Source organism: Hipposideros armiger, unplaced genomic scaffold (assembly GCF_001890085.2).
Source record: "Hipposideros armiger isolate ML-2016 unplaced genomic scaffold, ASM189008v1 scaffold_924, whole genome shotgun sequence".
In the NCBI taxonomy this organism is placed as follows: Eukaryota; Metazoa; Chordata; class Mammalia; order Chiroptera; family Hipposideridae; genus Hipposideros; species Hipposideros armiger.
In genome coordinates, this window is record NW_017732274.1 from 439,594 (window position 1) to 459,855 (window position 20,262).

At 45.2% G+C, this 20,262-nt stretch overlaps 1 protein-coding gene across 3 annotated transcripts in view; it reads right to left on the bottom strand.

The window, feature by feature from the left end:
* ELAPOR1 (endosome-lysosome associated apoptosis and autophagy regulator 1) overlaps window positions 1-20,262 on the bottom strand; it is a 79,876-nt gene that overhangs the window by 44,129 nt on the left and 15,485 nt on the right. For all 3 annotated transcript variants that reach the window (XM_019630636.1, XM_019630637.1, XM_019630635.1), the window contains exons 2-3: window positions 3,037-3,157; window positions 435-627 (exon numbers count right to left, since the gene is read on the bottom strand). In XM_019630636.1, coding sequence (XP_019486181.1) covers window positions 435-627; window positions 3,037-3,157 — 314 coding nt within the window. The remainder of the gene's footprint in view (window positions 1-434; window positions 628-3,036; window positions 3,158-20,262) is intronic.

Below are 20,262 nucleotides of genomic sequence, written 5' to 3' on the forward strand. Positions count from 1 at the left end.
ATCAGCCATAGCCCTGGTCCTACTCTATGCCCTGTAAACCTGTGAACTCAGGTTTGGCAGGCCAATTTTAGAAGTCGGCACCAAAGCCGGGGAGAATGGCCAATCCTTTGCGTATTGCATTGCAATCAAGTTGAGGATGTTTATTAGCTGATCCAGAATTCCATGGTGGCAATCCAATTGGACTTTATTTTAAATGGACTGGGCTATTTAATGTTTAACCCTTGTCTATCTCACCCACCGCTCTCTATTTCCTTGTGTATTTCACCTGTCACAAATGCCTGGCCATCACATGACTGTTGGCTCCCTCTTCTTCATCCTCCCTGCCCAGCCTGAGGAGCAGGAGAGGGGGCTGGTGAGTGCTCCCTGCGGCCCCCTCCCCAGTATGGGAAGGAGGGAGCTTAGGGGTGGGAGAGGAGGCAGGAGGGGTGACTCACAATGTGCAGTTCTCGGTGGACTCAGTGGTGCTGTCATCAATCTCCATGTTGGTTGAGAGGCTGGCAAAGCCGTGGGGCAGCTCATCCCACTCGTCGAACCGGATGCCCGTGCCGAGGGAGTAGCGGCCCTCAGCACACGGCTTACACGACTGGTCCTTCATGTCCAGAAACTCCCCGGCGTCGCAAGAAAAGGCTGGAACACAGAGCGGGGACAAGGGCGCGGGGGTGAGGCCACTGCCACCCAGGAGCAGTGGGCGGATTGTGGGCATCTAAAGGGAGGAGCAGAGGATGGAGAGCTAAGCGTTTGACCCACTATGACTTGGAGCCACAGCACGACCATGCAATGTCCAGCGAGGCAAAGCCACAGAGCCAGACAGTGGGTTTGTGGTGCCAAGGACTTGGGCGAAGGGGCATAGGGAGAGATTGCTCACTGACTGGATGTTTCTTTTGGGGCTGATGAAAATCTTCTGAGGTTAGATACTGATGATGGTTATGCAACTGTGAATATTCTAAAAACCACTGAATTCTACCCTTCAAAGGGTGAATTTGGTGACATGAAAATTTTATCTCAATAAAGCTCTTATTTAAAAAGCAAGGTGTGGAAGCCTTGCTGTGGGACTTAGGCTTGTCCCTGGGAGTCTCATTCTCTAAGGGAGTAGGTTCCGCCATGCTGAGAGCTCTCCATTGAAGAGGATACTGTGGTCTCTCGTGCTGACCCCTCTGAGTGGGGCCTGGCCTGTCAGAGACTCACCCTTGAGTCTCTGACCTCTGTCCCGCCTTCCTGGTTCCACTGCTGCCACCATACTGGTGGGATTTTCACCATCTGTTAGCTCAACCTCTGCAGTGTCCTCCTAACTAGTTCCCTGTTTCTTGTTTTTGCTCATTCTGTTGTCAGAAGTATCATTCTAATACACTAATATGCACTGTTATTCTTGTGATTTAAAAAATAACCAGGCACTCCCCTTTGATTATAGAATTAAGCTCTCAGTCTGGCATTCAGTCTTCCAAAAATTTCCCCCATCCTAACTTTCCAATCTCCCACAGCAGACTTTTGTCCACCCCAGCCCCATCTGTCACCTTCCCTGTGTTGCCTCCACCCCAAACCACATATTCTTCCTGGAATGTGTCTGGTGTTCTTCCCCTTCTAAACTTTTGCTCAAGTGGTTCTCCTAGCTGTTTCCCATCCCTCAGCATCCATAACTCCCATTCGTTTACACCTTGTATTAACATATCATGTATATATATTTTTTCTTTTAGCTGAGCCATTCTGCCACCTGTTGGCAGCTCAGCGGCAGCTCAGCTCAGGCCGGGAATTGAACCAGCAACCCTGTTGCTCAGAGCTCGCACTCTTGAGTGAGCTCTTAACCAACTGAGCCACTCGGCTGGCCTCAGCATATCATATTGATGTGTGTCCCCCACTAGGCTCTGAGCTCCTCCAGAGACGGTGGTTCAGTGACTGACAGACATAGCAGGAGCCCCACGGCAGTTTTGCTGAGAAAAGCAAATGGATGGATGAATGTCTGCTCCTTCCACCAGACTGTGAGCTTCTGAAGGCAGACACTGTGCCTGACTTAACTTTGCGGTTCACACAGTGCTGGCACATAGGAGGCGCCCAGTAAAGTTGGCCGAGTTCACTGAAGATGGCTCATTTGTTTCACACCTCAGCTCTGCTCAGGTCTTAGCAATATCCATTCATTAATTTAACAAGTATGTACTCACCTACTGAATGAGGGACTGTGCTAAGCTTACCTGAGAATTTAAATGAGCCCCATCTCCTTTCCAAACCCTCAAGTATTCCTTGATTCTAGTCCCTGATTTTCATTATTATCCCCATTGTATTTCTAAAAAGAACAGTGCAGGGGGATGAGCTGCCAACTGTAGGAAAGTTCTGACTACTGAGTCACAGAGGTGGGGACAGGAGTTGCAGGCAAGTCATCGCCTTGCTGATTGCACAGTCAGCTCCACGGCCGGGGGAGATTCTTTTCCCTGAAATGATGTCCAGTGCATTTTAAAGGCCTGTCTCAGCAGAAATTCATCTTCTCTGGCTTCCTTTTAAAGAACAAAAGCAAATCGCAATCTTTCCTAATGACTGATTGTGGCTGATGAGTGAAGACTGGAGAGAAATGCACAGGCAAAATAAATAAATAAATAAATAAATAAATGTATACAAGCTGAAAATAATATCTGAGTGGCGCACAGCTGGAATTACTTATATTTATACCCTGATGGGATTTAAATTAAAAAAATAAATAAATAAAAGCAAGGGCCGGCCGAGTGACTCAGTTGGTTAAGAGCTCGCTCAAGAGTGCAAGCTCTGAGCAACAGGGTCTCTGGTTGGATTCCCAGCCCGAGCTGAGCTGCTGCTGAGCTGCCAACAGGTGGCAGGATGGTTCGGCTAAAAAATAAAAGCAAATTCAGATACCCAGTTTGCATCCACGAAGTAACATCTCAAAAAGACTGGGGATGGAGATTAACTGGGGGAGAGATCTGATTCCTTAAGGTGGCTGCACTGTCAGGAAGGGCCTAGCTTGGAAGGCAGGAGGCTTGGGGCAGAAGCCAGAGCGGAGCAGCAGGGCGGCCCTGGAGCAGGATGGCTGCTTACAGCACTCTTTGCCCTTGACAGGGTCGGGGAGGCTGGTGCACAGGCCTGGGGTATGCGGCACGGCGACTCTCCACCTGGAGCCTGTGCTGTCACACGCGGTGTACTCGTAATGGTACTCAGACTGCAGAGGAAAGAACAATGGGCAAAATGTGCATTAGTGCCCGATCAGACAGGAACAGCTTCCCACCCACCCCACTTCCTGCCCTAAAGGATGGCTACTAATACTCATCAACACAGTAATGGGCCCTGGGACCCCGATGGGGAGCAAGGCATCATGGAAGCTACAATTGTTCGGTCCATTCCTCTCCAACCCAGCCATTGTCTAGTCCTTAGAAAACTTTTTTTTTTTTTTGCATGACTCTCTTTGCTGCTGTGTATAAATACCGTGTTTCCCCAAAAATAAGACCTAACTGGAAAATAAGCCCTAGCATGATTTTCAGGGTGCTTGTAATATAAGCCCTACCCCAAAATAAGCTCCAGTTAAGATCATCAGCCCGACATGACTGTATTTGAATAAATGTAGATTTTTGTACATGAATAAATGAATAAAATGCATCTTTTGGAGCAAAAATTAATATAAGATGCAGTCTTATTTTCAGGGAAACACAGTAATGCCCTGGTAGGCCAGAAGAATGTGGGAGGGCACCTAAAGAACAGGCTAGAAACAGATAGAGTTTTTCTTATCCCAAACTGTAAAATTTATGAGCAAGGACTGGTTCATGAAATATTTACAAAGGATTGTTGCAAAAGCTATATTTCTTGTTCCCTGTGGTTCTCATGCTCCCTTCTGCCCAGAAAGACTGTGAATCCCCACCTTGCATTTTGTAAAAGCATCATATGTAGCCCAAGCAGGTAATGTGTTCTCATCACGTGAATCTATTCATGCCTAATTTCTCTGTGCAATGTGACACTCACAGTTCAACTGCTTTACTTAAACTAAAAATAAACTGAATAACAACAACAAAACAGCCAAATCAAGCATTATATAGAACAATAAAAAAGCACCACTCAGGAGAAAAAAAACACAGTAGACATGCCAAAAACCCCTAAACATTTCTTACTCTTTGAAATCTTGTAATAAACAATAGACCACAGAAGTAATGTGATTTGGGCTCTGACAAGAATTTTACAGTCTGCACTGAAGCTATATTCAAGTGTAGAACTGCTTTGTATTATTGTGTCCATACAAAAAATAGATTTAATGTCCTCTTTTCAACCCATATGAAAGCATGATTGCATAACATGTATAAATGCAAGACTGAGACTAAAACTGAGACAGTTAATCTAAGAATGCATGAGCACCAAAAGGAGAAAGTGTCACCTTTTGGAAGAGTTAAACCTACTGCATTTCATCTATTCTAAGATGCCTATTTCTTTCACATTTTAACATCCGTGAAATCAAGATATTTGGCTTATAATTGCCACAATGAGGAAGCATTGTGTCATATTTTAACTGATAGAGCCTTTTTTTTTGTGGTACATAAAAAATGATGTGTCTTAGTAGCACTGGCATCTCAGATTTGTGAAAATAACAATAAACGTGTTTCTCGATCTGTAGTTTCAGACACTTAGGCTGGCAAGAGAACAATTTTAGAGCTCCGTTTTTATTTTCCTTTATTATAAATATTTACCAGATATCTACTATATGCCCAGCAGTTCAAGGTACTAGATGTTGGCCTGGTGTGGCTCAGGACAGCAACATACAACCCAGCACTTTCATCCAGAGGGAGAAGATGCAGAGGAAAGGGGGACAGCTTGGGGAACCGAGGGCCTAACTTTTTATGTGAACCTCTGGCTTTGCATTTAGATGTCAGTATCATCTGGGAAAGAAAGAACATCAGGATGGGAATACATGGTGCCCTGGAGCTAATATCTTTCTAGGTCTAGTTTTCCTCATAATTCCAGTCTTTTCCTTATCTCAGAGGCCTCTGAGATACATAGGGCAACTACACATATATCCCTTCCAGGTCTAAAAATGATATTCTCAAAGGGTTTTGCTGCAAGAACGAGGGTAAAATCTACAATATGTAAATTTAATGGAGAATTGAAGGAACCAGGCAGAGAGGATCCACGTTCTGCCTGTGAAAATAACCATGTCAGTCATTTGCATAGTGCTTTCACAGTTTCCAAACACTGTATCATTTGACCTTCAATCTCCCCATAAGACAAGCAAAGCAGGGGCTGTTCCCTTCATTGTACAGATGAGAAAACACTCTCAATGGGGTGAAATGTCTTGTACAAGGTCACACAGCTGGCAAGTCACTGAGCGAGAACCCAGGCCTTCCCATCAGGAATACTCCACCCTCATATGTCGAATCAAACACAAACTCACACTGGGCCAAATTTAACAGCAAAATCTAAAAATTAAGTAAGACAGTGTTGGTTGTCTGCCAGCATCCAGGCTCAGTTCTGAGGCCTGAGAATGGGTGTAAAAATATCCATCTATTCAAGCAGATAATTTCAGCTCTCTCTGACTGCATTTGGCCTTTGGAGACACATGGTCTGAGCCCATTTCTTTTCATGGTCTTTCATTTGGTGTCCCCAGGGACTCACTCAGGTGGGAGGTTTCCTGGGAAAACGGTGATTCCAAGCCTTAGAAAATTTCCCTTTCAGCATGTGCTAATTTATCTCATATCACTTGGAGATATTTATATCATCCAAAATGGCTGCCTCTGCTGCAGCTGTTTCAAAACCGAACTACACTTTGAGATCTCAAGACATAGAGACATAGGCATAGACAGTTAAATCAGAGACATAACTGGCAGCACTCCTCAGTTATATTCTGTGAACAAATCAATTCCCAATGGTACCTTAGTTTATGCAGTGATCTGTTTTTGAAAGTGTATTGCCTGCGTAATATACAGATTCACAAAGGAGACACACAAGTATATTCAGCATATATGTCCAGCACACAATTCCTTGCTCCTCCCATGACACATATCCAAATCACAATTTAAATGGGGTACTGCAGACAGTAGCTATGCCTGTTCATCAGAGAAAGAAGGGAAGGGTTTGGAAACGAGGGGTGGACACCTTAGCGCCCTGCCTTAAATCACCTAGCCTCATGTAATGCGCCCAAGGAACATGAAAAAGAAGAGGAAAACACCCCAAAGTTGGAATCTGCTTTGCCAAATATTGAGCTAATCTTTTGGCTCCAGAAAAAGGATTTACTCACACCCACAATGCTTTCAGTCCTTGCTGTCTAGGTATTGAGTGGGCTGCTGACGTGATAAAATAATTGGCAAGTCAGGATGGTACCCAGATGGCAACGTGTCCTTCCTTCCACTTTCCCCGTTCTTCCAAAATAACATTTTAGTTTTTTAGATCATTAAAGAACTATGTTAGAGATTAGAGATTGGTGGTAATCTCTATAGATTGGGTGCTAGAGAGGCATTCGGTTGCTATTCACTGTGGAAGATGTATAAAATGTAAGCTTGATGAGCTGGTGGCAAAGGGAGGGATGCGTGCTAGATGGTGTGCTGATTTGCCCCTAAAGCGGGGGTTGGGGGGTGGTGTCCCTTTTTCCCATGTGCCATGGGTCAGTTGTGAGCATAAATAAGATGATATAGTCAAGCACATGGCACAGCAGGTTTTTCATCTTCAAAACAACCTAATGAAGTAGGTACTATTATTACTGTACCACTTTATAGATGGAAAAACTGCAGCATTGAGAGATGAAGTCATTTGCTCAAGGCCACACAGCCAGGAGATTGCTGAACTAGGACTGAACCTGGAGTCCAGAACCTGTGTTCCAGGCTCCTGGTGTTGAGGTCAGCCTGTGTAGGTGCCAATCACACTTACAGTGTGTGGCTGTGGCCCAGCACTGGCTCTCAAGCTGCTGAAAACTTTGCAGGAAAAGCCGAGGGTATAAAAAACTTTGCAAACAGGACCCACGGGGGAAAGAGTCAAGCTCAGAGAAGTGTGGAATGGGAAGGCTGACAGGTACTTTAAACCTCATTGGAGGACCTCCTGTCGTAGACATCTGTTGTTTTTGCCTGCCCATTGCTCCCTCCTCAGGCACCATAGCCTCTCCTTATTATAATATATTCAGTTTTGGTGGGATTGACTAATGAGGTGGCCAACCCTTCTCTGCTAAGGCATGGACACACCCACGGGAAGCCAATCAGATGCTTCCCCTGGGTAAGTGGGAGATGGGATGAGAGAGGGAGGACACTTAGCCATGAGTGGAAAGTAAGGGAGGATGGGGCAGGAAAAGGTCTTAGGGGAAGTGAGGGCACAGCAGGGTCATTTGGTCATTTCACTCTTCTGAGTTTCAGTCTTCTCATCTGTAAAATGAGAAAATTGGACTTAGGCCATTTCTAATTTTTAAGATTCCTTCCAGTTCTAATATCTTATTTTTCGGCTGGTCCTTACATGGAAATCTGTTCTTTCTTCCACCTTCGTGCCCTTCCTTCAAAATAGCACATCTTAGTTTTAAAAATAATTATCAAACTAATACATGTTAGTTCTAGAAAAGATGAAAATACAGACCAGGATAAAAAAAATATATCTGCCATTAGCTCACCAAGCAAAGGTCACTTCCTGTAGCATTTTATTGTATTTCTTTCCAGATTCTTTTACTATACATGTGCACATATTTTTAAAAACAAAATGAAGATCATATGGTATGTGCTTTTGTATTCTGAACTTTTTTTTTTTTTTTTTACATTTTAGGTCACAAGCACTATCTTTAATGGTTGCACCATAAGTTTCTTTAACCATTCTCGTCTTGTTAGACATTGACTTTTGTCCAGTTTTTCCTTGTTTTAAGTTTCACTACAATGAAACTTTCTGTGTATCACAGGTTATTTCCTTTGGATAGATTCCCAAAAGTGGGGTTACTAGGGAAAAGAATATGAATTTCTTTAAGATTCTTGATCAAGAAGAGAGATTTCTAAGAGAAAACAAATATTTCTGAGTTTTGTTTTTGTTTTTGTTTTTACTTTTTATCATGGTAAATTTCAAATATATATATATATTTAAAACCAGAATATAATGACCCCCACCAGGTACCCATCACCCAGAGTCCATTTCTTGTCCATTTCTGCCGTCTTGCTCATTTACCTCCATCTATTCCTCTCCACTTGAAGTTATTATTTTTTTTAAAGTTGCAGAAAAGGACAGTTTATTAGAAGAAAAACTACATTTCAAAGAAGTAGAAGTGGGCCTGAGCAGTAGAGAATGGCTCAACAGCCATTATTAGAAGAGAAAGTACACGCCAAAGAGTTTGGAGAGAGCCGAGCAAAAGGAGCTCAAAAGGCCTGAAGTTATTTTTTTATAGTTTTTTTTTTTAAGGTAAAATTTGTATACATTGAAATCTACAAATCTTAACTGTACAATTTGGATAAATGGATAAACTTGAATAAAACACTGACAGGGCTAAGAATCACTGCCCACAGACTGCTGAGGAGAAGGGGACAGACAGGTTCCCTGCCACCTGTGCCCCAAAGACAGAGCAGACAGAGCCAGCAGGTATCTCACATCCTGAATGTTAGAATCATGGAGCCACTGCTGCAGAAAGCCACAACCGCCCAAGGAAGCAGGGTATCAACAAGACTTGGGTTTGTCTTGGCTGGGACAGGGCCTGTGTCAAGAAACAGGTTCTTAAGTAAATCCGGGTGTTGATTAGAGGCCCTGGGGTCTAAAGGAGGCCGCCTCCGGCTCCTCCCACAACTGCAGGCTCCTCCCCTTCTCCTCTCACCGTCCTTGAAAAGTAGATCCTTTGGGGAGAATGTCAAGATGTAGGCAGGATGGGCCAGGCAAACACCCTCAGCTTGGCACATTGGGGTCAGCAGGTGAATGTTGACGCAGTCTCAAACACCTCTTTGCTTGGAAAGCACCTAACTCGGGAGCAGGTCCCATTCAACAGTCTCCTCTGTCAAGGAGAGGCTAGCTCTTTGCTGGGAGGCAAGCATGAGCTAATCAACTTACCACAGAAGACGGAAAACCATGGAGAAATGTCAGAATTTGAACTTCGGGGCCCAGAATGAGACTGTCTCTTAGGTACAGCCCTAGATGAATGGTTTCCAGGACTCCCGACTCCTGTTTTTTTTTTGTTTTTTGTTTTTGTTTTTTTTTACTTTGGAGTGCTCTCTGTCAGGTTTTGGGTGGACGATCTGGCTGAGGCTTAGGGCATAGTGACCTGGCTTTGACCCACTGTGTAGGGTGGGGTGGGAGGCACACACTTCCCTATTGTCCTCCAGCCTATCAGACTGGAGAGGGCAGCCAGACTTCTTTCTCCCTCCTTCCCACCCTCTCCAGGCTGCCGACTCAGCAGCTGTGTTTCCTGGGCCCTACCGATCCCGGCTCTAGAGCTCTAGTGCCTAAACCTACTTCTGTCAGATTACCACAACTGCCTGGAGATCAGGTTAAAAATAGTCCTGGGCTCTGCCCACCAAGATTCTAGCTCCCCTCTAGATCTTTTTCTCCTTCCTCCCTTTTGCAAAATTCATTCTTCTAGCCTCAAGACTTAAGCATTTATCAACCAGGCAAAGGGGCTGCAGTTTTCATCAGCTCCCCTAAGGAGTCTGTTATCCACCTTCCTCCACACAGAAAAACATTGAACTCTGCCATAATGTATTAGTAATTTAAAAATAGCTTAATGTTTACCAGACAAAAGCTGTTCACTTTTTATTATTATTTTTCAATTAGAGTAGACATTCAATATTATTTTATATTAGTTTCAGGTATACACCATAGTGGTTAGAAAGCTGTTTACTTTTTAACAGGGGGCTGAAATACTTTAAGCCAGAAATATTCAAATTATGCTCCAGAGTCTAGGGTTTTTGAAAGCTGGTCCCTCTGAAGGAAAGTGGGGATTCGGGATTCCCCCCTTTAATGGAGCAGCGTTATTTTTAAAATCTATTTTACATGTTTATTCTTCTTAGTTAAGATTTTATTTGAACCACAATTTTCACACTCAAAAAGTTGAACACAGTCTTAAAAGCAAAGCGCTAAAGGTGGACTTGCAGGCACTGAGGCAGACCCGGTCCGGGTCAAGGATGCCTTTTGGACTTCACCCCACATCGTCGTTTCCTCTACCTACTAGCGACGCCCCCTCTTCCCCAGAGCAGGCACCAGACCCAGCAGCAGCCAAAGCGAACAGACCCCAAGCAGGCCGTCCCCTGCTGGCTGTCCTCAATCTGTGGGCTGTTGCCTAGCAACAAGGTACAGGGAGCCCTGGGGCTCCCAGTCTGAAGGAGTATGGGGGACCTGGCCTTACATTGCCCCTTCTTTCAGCATTTTCTATTCTGCCCTGGGTGTCCAGCTTCCATTTTGGTCACAAACAGCAGGGACAGTGCTCAGTGGCCCGGGCAGGGCCTGCCCTGCTGGTTTGGCCATGGACACCTCTCACAAAGCAGATTCCAGGTCTCCGCATCCAGCTGGGGCTGTTTGTGTCACCATGCCCCCGGCCAAACAGGACCTTGACCCTAATGTCCAACCTGTCTGTAACTGGAGCTGCCTGTCCATGTCAGGCACAGCCTTGGCTTGGGGGGCTCCTGGGAGACACTAACAGGCTAATGAGGGAGGTGGCACTGGGGTGATGAGCACCAATGCACTGGGCCCTGAGCTGGGCACGTCACAGGCATTTTCTTTTAGCCCCCACAAAGCCCCATATTGTCCCTACTGCTTTGAGCTCCTTGTTTACAATTGTAATCCGCTCCCCACTCCCCTCCCTCTCACTGATCATCAAATTCTGAATGACTTTTTTCCATAGCACTTACCACTTTCAAACACACTTTATAACTTAGTTATTCATTATGTGTATTGTCTATTTCTGCCCCCTCCAGATCACATGTAAGCCCCATAAGAAGGGATCATTGTTTTTATTCACCGATAGAGCCCAAGTACCCAGAATGCAGCCTGACATATAGTAGCTATCAATGAGTTATTTGTTGAATGACTGAATGTCAGGACAAGGACTGGACACTGGAGCAGCTCTGGAGACGTGCAAAGTGCTCTGGATTAGAGCCAAAAGATCTAGACGCTCATGTCTCCCTGCCACCACCACACAGCTTGATGGTGGACCAGTTATTAAATATCCCCATGCCTCGGTTCCCTTACTCATAAAACGGGGATGATAACACTCTGCTAAGATGATTAAATATCCCCCCAAAAAACTGAGTAACATCAGCCTCTCAGGACAAGTAGAAGATTCTGTTCAGGAAAGCTCTGTGTAAACTGGTTTAAAAAAAAAAAACTAAGGGCCGGCCGAGTGGCGCGATGGTTAAGAACTGGCTTGAGACGCCAGAGGGCCCCGGTTCGGATCCCACGTATGAGGGCCAGTGACACTGCCCTCTACAGCTAAGATGCTGAACAACAGCTCAACCTGGAGCTGGGCTGCCGTGAGTCGCTGGCGACGGCGTAGGCTGCAGCCCCTGCTGCAGCGGGTTGCCATAGGCTACCGTGTGTAGCCAGCAGCCAGCGTGAGCGGCCAGCAGCCGCAGTGAGGGGCCGTCCAGAAGCTGGCAACTGATCTGCCTCGTCCGGGGAAGAGCGCAATGATGGTGCCAACTTGGGCCAGTGAAGCAACGTCCTCCACAACTAGACTGAAGAACAAAAGGACAGCAACTTGTCTGTTCTCCTTCCCCCAATTCCCCAGCACTGTTCTCATCCCCCCCAATACCCCAATAAAAATCTTTAAAAAAACAAAAACAAACAAACAAACAAACAAAAAAAACCTAAGGCAGCCAGCTAGTGCTATGAGTCTGCCTGGAGAGGGCTCACGGAAAGGGTGCCCAAGCCCTTTCCTCCTCTTCCTGGCGTAGGGCTGGAGAAAGGAGCCCGGTGACATTTTTGGCCTAACAGTGATGAGGACAGCAGCAGTGAGACCTTTCCCAGTTCCCCTACTGTTTACTGCATGCCCTGACTCACCCTCTTCTCTGATGCGTCTTCTCATACATATGAAACAACATCTGTTCCTTTTGCACTTTTTCTCCCTTAGCAAATCCCCAGAGCTAATCTCTCCAAGAGAAATAGTCTGGTCACTGACATTTATGACACTTGGTAACTGTGGCCGCTCTGTCAGGGACAGAAGGCTTTGCAGTATTGCTTTTCATAGATCCCTAAAATCGAAATGGCTTTGTCGCCAGGAAACGAAATGTTCCTTTATAAATTCCAGTCCCTTTCTGATGGGTGAGAGTTTGGTACACACATCCGTCTACAAGGCAAGGCAGGGCTTTATGAGATTACATTTCAAAGGTGTGTTTTTCTTGTTTTTTTAATGAGATCAAAATGTTCCATTACTTTTTTTTTTACCTGAGCTTTTGATCATACATGAAAGAAACAGGCCAGCTAGGTCCTGGCCTATGTAGAACTCTCCAAGGACAGCTTCGTGCTTGGATGCGTTAGCTGTGTATGATGGAGAATGTGGAGGATGGCCTCCAAGGCTTTGCTCTCTTCTCTCCTCCAAGCCGCCCTCCAGGCTCCAGCCAGGGTGACCCATCTGAACTGCAAAACAATGTATCTCTGCCCCACTGTTGCCCTCAGAGTAGGCACCAGACTCCTTGCAAGGTTTACAAGGGCCTTCACTCCCTGGCCCCTCCTTACTTCTCCAACCATCTCTCTCTCTATTCCAGCCCTGTGCCCCCACCATAACACTTTGAAATGTTGCCTACTTTACCTCAAAGTAATTCAGCTAAAAATATTCACTAAGTATATGATGAGGGGATACAAATTTGATCAAGGTGGTCCTGGCATATACAGGTTCCACTGTGTACAGTTGTAGAGTCGTGCACTGCACAATCCCAGGGCATGCTATTCACATAACAGTATGCAAGATACTATTGTACAAAATACATACCATAAAATAAGAATGCTATAAATATATACATAAACATAATACCATGTAGAAAGTGACATATGAGAAATAACATGCTTTAAGAATTTTTTAAAAGAGCAATTTCTTTAATGCCTCCTAGTTTTCTTTTTACCTCCAGTCCATAACTACAATCTCCTGGTTTATAACATCTGGCTTAAAATTCACCTCCTCCAATTCTAATCTGAATAATTAAAATTAATCTAAAGGAATCTCTCATAACTTGTGTTTCATACTTTGCTTTTGTGACAATGCTCTTTGTTCTATGAGCATCCTCCTGCCTCTGATTTTGTTCTCCCAGAGAGAGAAACCTATGGTCAGGGTGACCATCATGTCTTCTGGGTACCCCTAGTATCTTCAGGGTGCCCCAGAAGTGCAAACTAACTTTAGTAGTAAGTCCAAAGATGACAGGGCTGCTTCCTAGCAAGAGAACAAGGTGGCAGGGGACACCCCTTATATTCTGCACCCCTTTATACTTTTTGAATTATCATGTAGATGAATTACTTGTTCAAACAATTTTTTTTAAGAATTTATTGGGGAATTGGGGGAGGGGAACAGATAAATTGCTGTCCTTTTGTTCTTCAGTCTAGTTGTGGAGGACACCACTTCACTGGCCCATGTTGGTATTATGATCATTGCGCTCTTCCTAGCTGAGGCAGTCGGTCACTGGCCATTGGATGGCCACTCACAGCAGCTCACGGCAGCTCACGGCGGCTCTCGCCGGCTGCCGGCCACCGGCCGCTCACGCTGGCTGCCAGCCACTCACGGTAGCTCATGGCAGCCCACTGCAGCCCCACTACAGCCTACACCGTCGCCGGCCACTCACGGCAGCCCAGCTCCAGGTCGAGCTGTTCTTCACAGTCTTAGCTGTAGAGGGCACAGTGTCACTGGCCCATGTGGGAACCGAACTGGAGGCCCTGCTGCTCAGAGCCTGTGCTCCCAAGCCAACTCTTAACCAACTGATCCACTCGGCTGGCCCCATAAGCAATTTTTTTTTAAAGATTTTTATTGGGGAATTGGGGGGATGGGAACAGCGCTGGGGAATTGGGGAAGGGGAACAGACAAGTTGCTGTCATTTTTGGTCTTCAGTCTAGTTGTGGAGGACGTTGCTTCACTGGCCCAAGTTGGCACCATCATTGCGCTCTTCTCAGGCGAGGCAGATTAGTTGCCGGCTTCTAGACAGCCACTCACTGCGGCTGCTGCCCACTCATGCTGGCTGCTGGCTACATACGGTAGCCCATGGCAACCCACTGCAGCAGGGGCTGCAGCCTACGCCGTCGTCGCCGGCTACTCACGGCAGCCCAGCTCCAGGTTGAGCTGTTGTTCAGCATCTTAGCTGCAGAGGGCAGTGTCACTGGCCCTCATATGTGGGATCCGAACCAAGGCCCTCTGGCATCCCAAGCCAGTTCTTAACAATCGCGCCACTCAGCCGGCCCTCAAGCAATTTTTTAATGAAGTGTTTTTTAAGTTAATGCCTGCCTTATTTATTTTATTAGTTTCAGGTGTGCAAAACAACATAATGATTAGACGTTTACATCTCTCACAAAATGATAACCCCACCAAGTCTACTACCCATCTGACATCATACATAGCTATTACAATACCATTGATTATATTCCCTATGCTGTCCTTCAAATCCCGTAACCATATATATATATATATATATATATATATATATATGTATATATATATTATTATTATTATTATTATTATAGTTGTCATTCAATATTATTTTATATTAGTTTCAATGCCTCCCTTAGAGAGAAGCTTTTTTAAGCAGGACTCTTGGCGCTGGGGTTGTGGAGGATATAGGTAGGGGAAGCCTGCAGCAGCATTCACCATTCTGGGCAGGAGCTGACACTGCCATTGTGTTTCTCAGGTGACTGTGACCCATGGGAAAGTGTTCTTTAGAGGAAATATTAGGAAATCAGGAAGTCTTAGCCTGCTGGTGGTAAGAGGGTGACAGAAATGGTTTCCTTTACTGTGTTTGAAGTCTTATCTGTGCCTCACAAAGGGACCTGATAAGCTATGGGCACTAGTAAGAGTGATGTGTGAGTGCTGTGAACCAGAGAGGCTGGACAGACACCTGGGAGGGTGCCCTTGTCCTGTACAATGACAACTGTACTGGTGACTGGTATAGTTTTGGACGTCTGTGTTGTTTGTAAACGTTTTGAATACAAATCCCAGGCCATTCTCTAAGACAGTCTCACCCTAGGCCATTGCCAAGTGTCACCAACTGAAATTCTGGCCCAGCCTTCTGCCATCACTGGAAGACTAGGACACCAGGCCCCTCGGGTCAGCCTGATCCTACAGGCAGTCAGAAGCCTAGCTCTTGCTTAAACAGGCTCTGCTGCAGCCCAGGACCAGGATCCGAGGCAGGGTTGGGTGGATGTGTTCTTGGGCAGGTGGTTTTAGAAAAGATTCCCAGCAGTTGACCAAGTTTCTGCACCAGCAGAGCCTAATCAGTGTCCCATAAAGCTAGAAGCTCATCACTCTGGGCCTCAGCTAATTTGACCTTTATTTTAGAAATAGCTAAGAAATCAGAAAAGTCTGTACACTTGTGAAGGAGGGAAGAATGCAAATCTTTCTGGGGTGCCCTTTACACTTTTTGAATTGCTTACCATGTGGCTGTATTACCTGTTCACTTACCCGCTCCAGAGTGACACAGGTTTACAACTGATCCTCTAAGTAAATGGGTCAGAAGAGAGCATTGCACCCTCTTCTCCCACCCCACAGAATGCCCTGCCCAGTCCTCCTCACCCCTCATGTCCCACCAGTCCCAGCTGAAGCATTCTTTCCTGGTCCTTCAGGAAACAGTCCCTGATCCTTCTGTGAGGTGAGAGCTTTGTCCTCCACATCACTCATGGACCGATGATCATAAACTGCCTTGCTCTGCTGTTATTTCTCAGTCCTGGTCCCTATTAGATGGCAAAGCCTCTGACTCGTACCTTTGGGGGTCAAACGACCCTTTCACAGGGGTCGCCAGGTACTCATATGTGGGCGTATCTGCATGTGGGCCTGGAGACGGATAGAGGAGCGGTGTCTCGGTTCCTAAGACCATTGAAAATATGTGTTTTCTGATGGTCTTAGGCGACCCCTGTGAAAGGTTGAGAACCGCTGATCTAGAGGCAGAGGAGTTTACTCTCGTCAGAGTATTTACTAGTAATAATTACCTACATTGAAAATTACAAGCATGTTTATAAAAAAATTCAAATAAAGGGATGAATAGGATAAAAAGAACAGTTCTCCTTCACCTTTCCTCAATGCACCCTGTGAAGGATGTGACATAATACTTATAGTACCTATAGCAGTCTGATAGGGCTGCTGAAACAAGGTACCACAAACAGTGTGGCTTAAACAACAGAAATTTATTGTCTCACAGTTCTGGAGGCTAAAATTATGAAATCAAGGCGTTGGCAGGGTTGGTTCCTTCTGAAGCTGTGAGGGGGAATCTGTTCCATGCCCCTCTCCAAGCTCCTGGTGATAGCCAGCAATCCTTAGAGTTCCTTGGGTTGTGGCAGCATAACTCCAATGGTAACATAGCATTCTCTCTCTCTCTCTCTCTCTCTCTCTCCCCAAATTTCCCCTTTATATAAGAACATGAATCGTTGGATTAGAGCGCACCCAAATGACCTCATCTTAATTTGACTGTATCTGCAAACACCCTGTTCCTAAATATGGTCCCATTCTGAGAAGCTAGGGTACACGGTGGGTACTCTAAGGTACATAGGAATTTTTGGAAGACATAATTCAACCCATAACATTGTCCATACCTCAAACTTTCCATCTAGACAAAGTTAAAATTATAGCTCTTGGTCTTATGCCATAAAATTTGAGAATAACTTTTTGCACACATAAAAAAGTAAAAGCAAAAACAGAATCGTGTTACTGCCTGTGAGGGAAATGAAATTAATATTTATTAGACATCTCTCATAGTCCTTGAACTTTGCAAGTTTTACCTCTTTCATCTTTATGACCACCAAAAATTCCTTGACATCAAAGTCTGTCTTATCCACTGTCATGTCTCCGCTGCCTAGCACAGAACCTGGTGCTGCAATAGTCATACAACAAATATTTGTTGAGTCAACAAACCCTGTGGGGTAGATAATATTTCCCCCATTTTGAGGATGAAGAAACCGGTTCACAGATGTTCAGGCATGTAGGTGCCCCAAAGTCACCCAGCTGGTAAGTCAGATACAGGGTTCGGACCTAAACTGAAGCCTGCCTGTCTTCTACACTCTTGTCCTTTCCATTAAACTGAAACCAGTGGTTCTCAGTGTGGCCTCAGGACGAGCAGCCTTTGCACTGACCCACTGGATCAGTACCTCTAGGGTGGGTGGGGCCAGGAACCTGGGCTTTAGCAAGCCCTCCAGGTGATGTGACAACTGCTTCAGTGTGGTGGCCCCTGCACCAAACAGGAAGCTGGCTGGGAGGAGTCGGGAGTGGGTGTGGCATTAGAGATTGGCTTGGCCACTTTTTTTCTGAGTCACCTGTACACTGCAGGATTTCCAAAAACCTCACCTTCTCCTCTAACCATTGTTGCTGTTTTCTATGCTGAAAAATTACATTACCCACTATTTTTTAAAAGGAGGGAGCTAGAGAAGAGTGCCCATAGGTAATTATTTAAATAGTAAATCAGGCTGGCCGAGTGGCTCAGTTGGTTAAGAGCTCATTCAAGAGTGTGCGCTTTGAGCAACAGGGTTGCCAGTTCAATTCCCAGTCCAAGCTGAGCTGCCAACAGGTGGCAGGATGGCTCAGCTAAAAAAAAAAAAAAAAAAAAAAAAAAGGATATATTAAATAGTAAATCTTTTTTTTTTTTCAACTTTCTTTCCTCTGCTGGAAATGAGACATCCTGGAGCTCTGACGAAAACAACACTGAGAACTCCCAAGTTCAGCTTCAACCTTTCCTCCTAGAAAAGAGAACTGACAGTTCCCTCGGCAAACTGTGGCTCGCGAGCAACATGCGGCTCTTGGGTACGTTCCGTCTCAAAAGTTTGCCGACCCCTGGAAGAGCCAGTCCTGCCCCTCACAACAATTTAAAAATTATTCGAGAGCCATAAATATATTTTTACATAATCACAATTATATGAATAATATCCTTTAAAAATTTATCAATGAAACTATGATAGTTTTATTTTCATTTTCAATTTTACTTCAGAGCTATGTGTAAGTACCCAAAGAGCCGCATGTGGCTCGCGAGCCGCAGTTTGCCAACCCCTGGCGGCTCTTCCGTCTCAAAAGTTTGCCAACCCCTGCTCTAGGGTAAGATTGTCAAGATGCTTTGAAAGCTGCCAAAGGGCTTCAAAGTTGTATGAGGTAATGATGAAGGTGGAACTGACTCAGCTCCACAGAATTTCACCTGCTCAGTCATGAAAGAAGAGACTATTGGGTTGTTGGAAAAGTCATGATGCATTTTTGCAACAAAAAACATAGAAAAAATACATCATGACTTTTCCGACAACCCAATAGAAGCACAGGTATAGTAGCCAACTGAACAGATATCCATTTCTTATCAGTAAACCAACAGGAGACAGTTCATCCTGACGGTTTTAGAGACAGAAGAGGGTGGGAGCCAGATGCCAGTCACAGGGGAGAAATCCAGAGCCCTGTGAGGCTGAGAAGGCCTGTGCAAGGCCCAAGCCAGGGTCTCCCCTCACCGGGCTCTGCCTGGAGAAGCTTGTGAGGCTTTGCAGCTTGCAATCTGAAAAGCACCGGACGCTAAAGCCAGAGGAGGGGAACAGTGCCACTGACTCACTTGCAGTGTTTTCCTTTGGGAAACTGGAATATTGTCCATTGGGGAAAGGGTAGCTGGGGTTGGGGGAAGAGGGCTGGAAGAAAGAAAAGGATCTAAAGCACAATGCTCAACTTCAAGCCATCTGCCTAAATTCACTTTCCCATCTAGCTGCCACAAGGTAGAAAATGCAATGCTCCTTTTCGCCGTACTAAAATTGGCATCAGCATCACTCTGCTCCCTCCCACAGCCCCCCACCCACAACCAGGCACCTGACACAGACTTCAAAAGGTTCTCCTGGGCACCTGTAGCACCATTCCTGGGAACTGAGTCCACATCAGCACCTCTCACTTTGAAAGCAGAAATGGCCTGCGTCCAAGAGTGAAATTTGGTGGAAGAAATTAAGGCAGGATGCCATTCTCTCTAATTTTCAGGAAAGCCTCAGATGATCCCCCTGCTTTTGAGCGGTCACAGGACATATCTCCCACCTCTACTGATAAACAAGCCATCTCTCTTTTCCCTCCCACTCCATGCAGTGCCAACCTCTATAATGGTTAATAGATAATAATTAAACAGCATATCCACTGCTGTTTCAATTTGAGACCAAAGGAAATTACCCTGGCCACGTGAAGACACGGGGAGACACACAGCAGTGAAAACCATGTGACAATGGAGGCAGAGATTGGAGTGAGGCAGCTGTCAAGTTGGGGAACACCGAGGTTTGCTGGCAACCACCAGAGAACCTAGAAAGAGGCCAGGAAAGATTTTTCCCTAGAGCCGTCAGAGAGAGCATGGCCCTGCCCACACTTTGATTTTGGACTTCTACTAACCTCCATTAACTGAGGGAATCAATTCTGTTGTTATAATACACCCAGCAGTGGTGCTTCGTTACTGCAGCCCTAGCAAACTAACGCAATTAGTCAATGTGCATGTCTTATTATTTCTCATTTCTAATTTTCACAACAATCCTTCAGATTGAATACGATTAGCTCCTTTGATAAATGAGTCTCACAGCCAGTGAAGCTCTACCTGGGACAGTCTCCAGAGGCTGGGCCCTGCCCACTGCTCCTGCCTCTCTGGCCTCATTCTATTATGCACTTGATCGCTATTTGTAACCGCTTGTTCCTTCAAAGGCTGTATGTGCCATCAATGTTGGTTTCATGTCATATGATAACTTCTCTATGTCTCTTTCAGTCCATTATGCCCCTATAAGTACTAGGTGAATGAATTCTTTTAAAGTCAAGAGGATTAAAAATAAAAACATAAGCGAAAAATTAAGTGTTTAGTGGAGTAAACAGGACAGTGGCCCATAATCTCCATAGGAAATCTGTCACTGATGTTTTCAAACTGAGAGCACTCTGACAATACCTGCTGCAGGTACCAACATAGACAGCATCTGTCAATATTCCTAGGAGGGATAAAATACAGAAAGGGTATAGGGAAGAGGCAATGAATGTCAGAAATAATGGGGCCATCAGGTGACCACAAGAGTACTTTTTACCCCGGTGGCAGGAGTTCACTCTAGAAATAATGAGCTTCTCATTATCCAGGGTAAAAAGCATTCTCTTTTATTTTTTTTATATTTTTTTTTAAAGATTTTTTTAATTGGGGAATTGGGGGGATGGGAACAGTGCTGGGGAATTGGGGGAAGGGGAACAGACAAGTTGCTGTCGTTTTG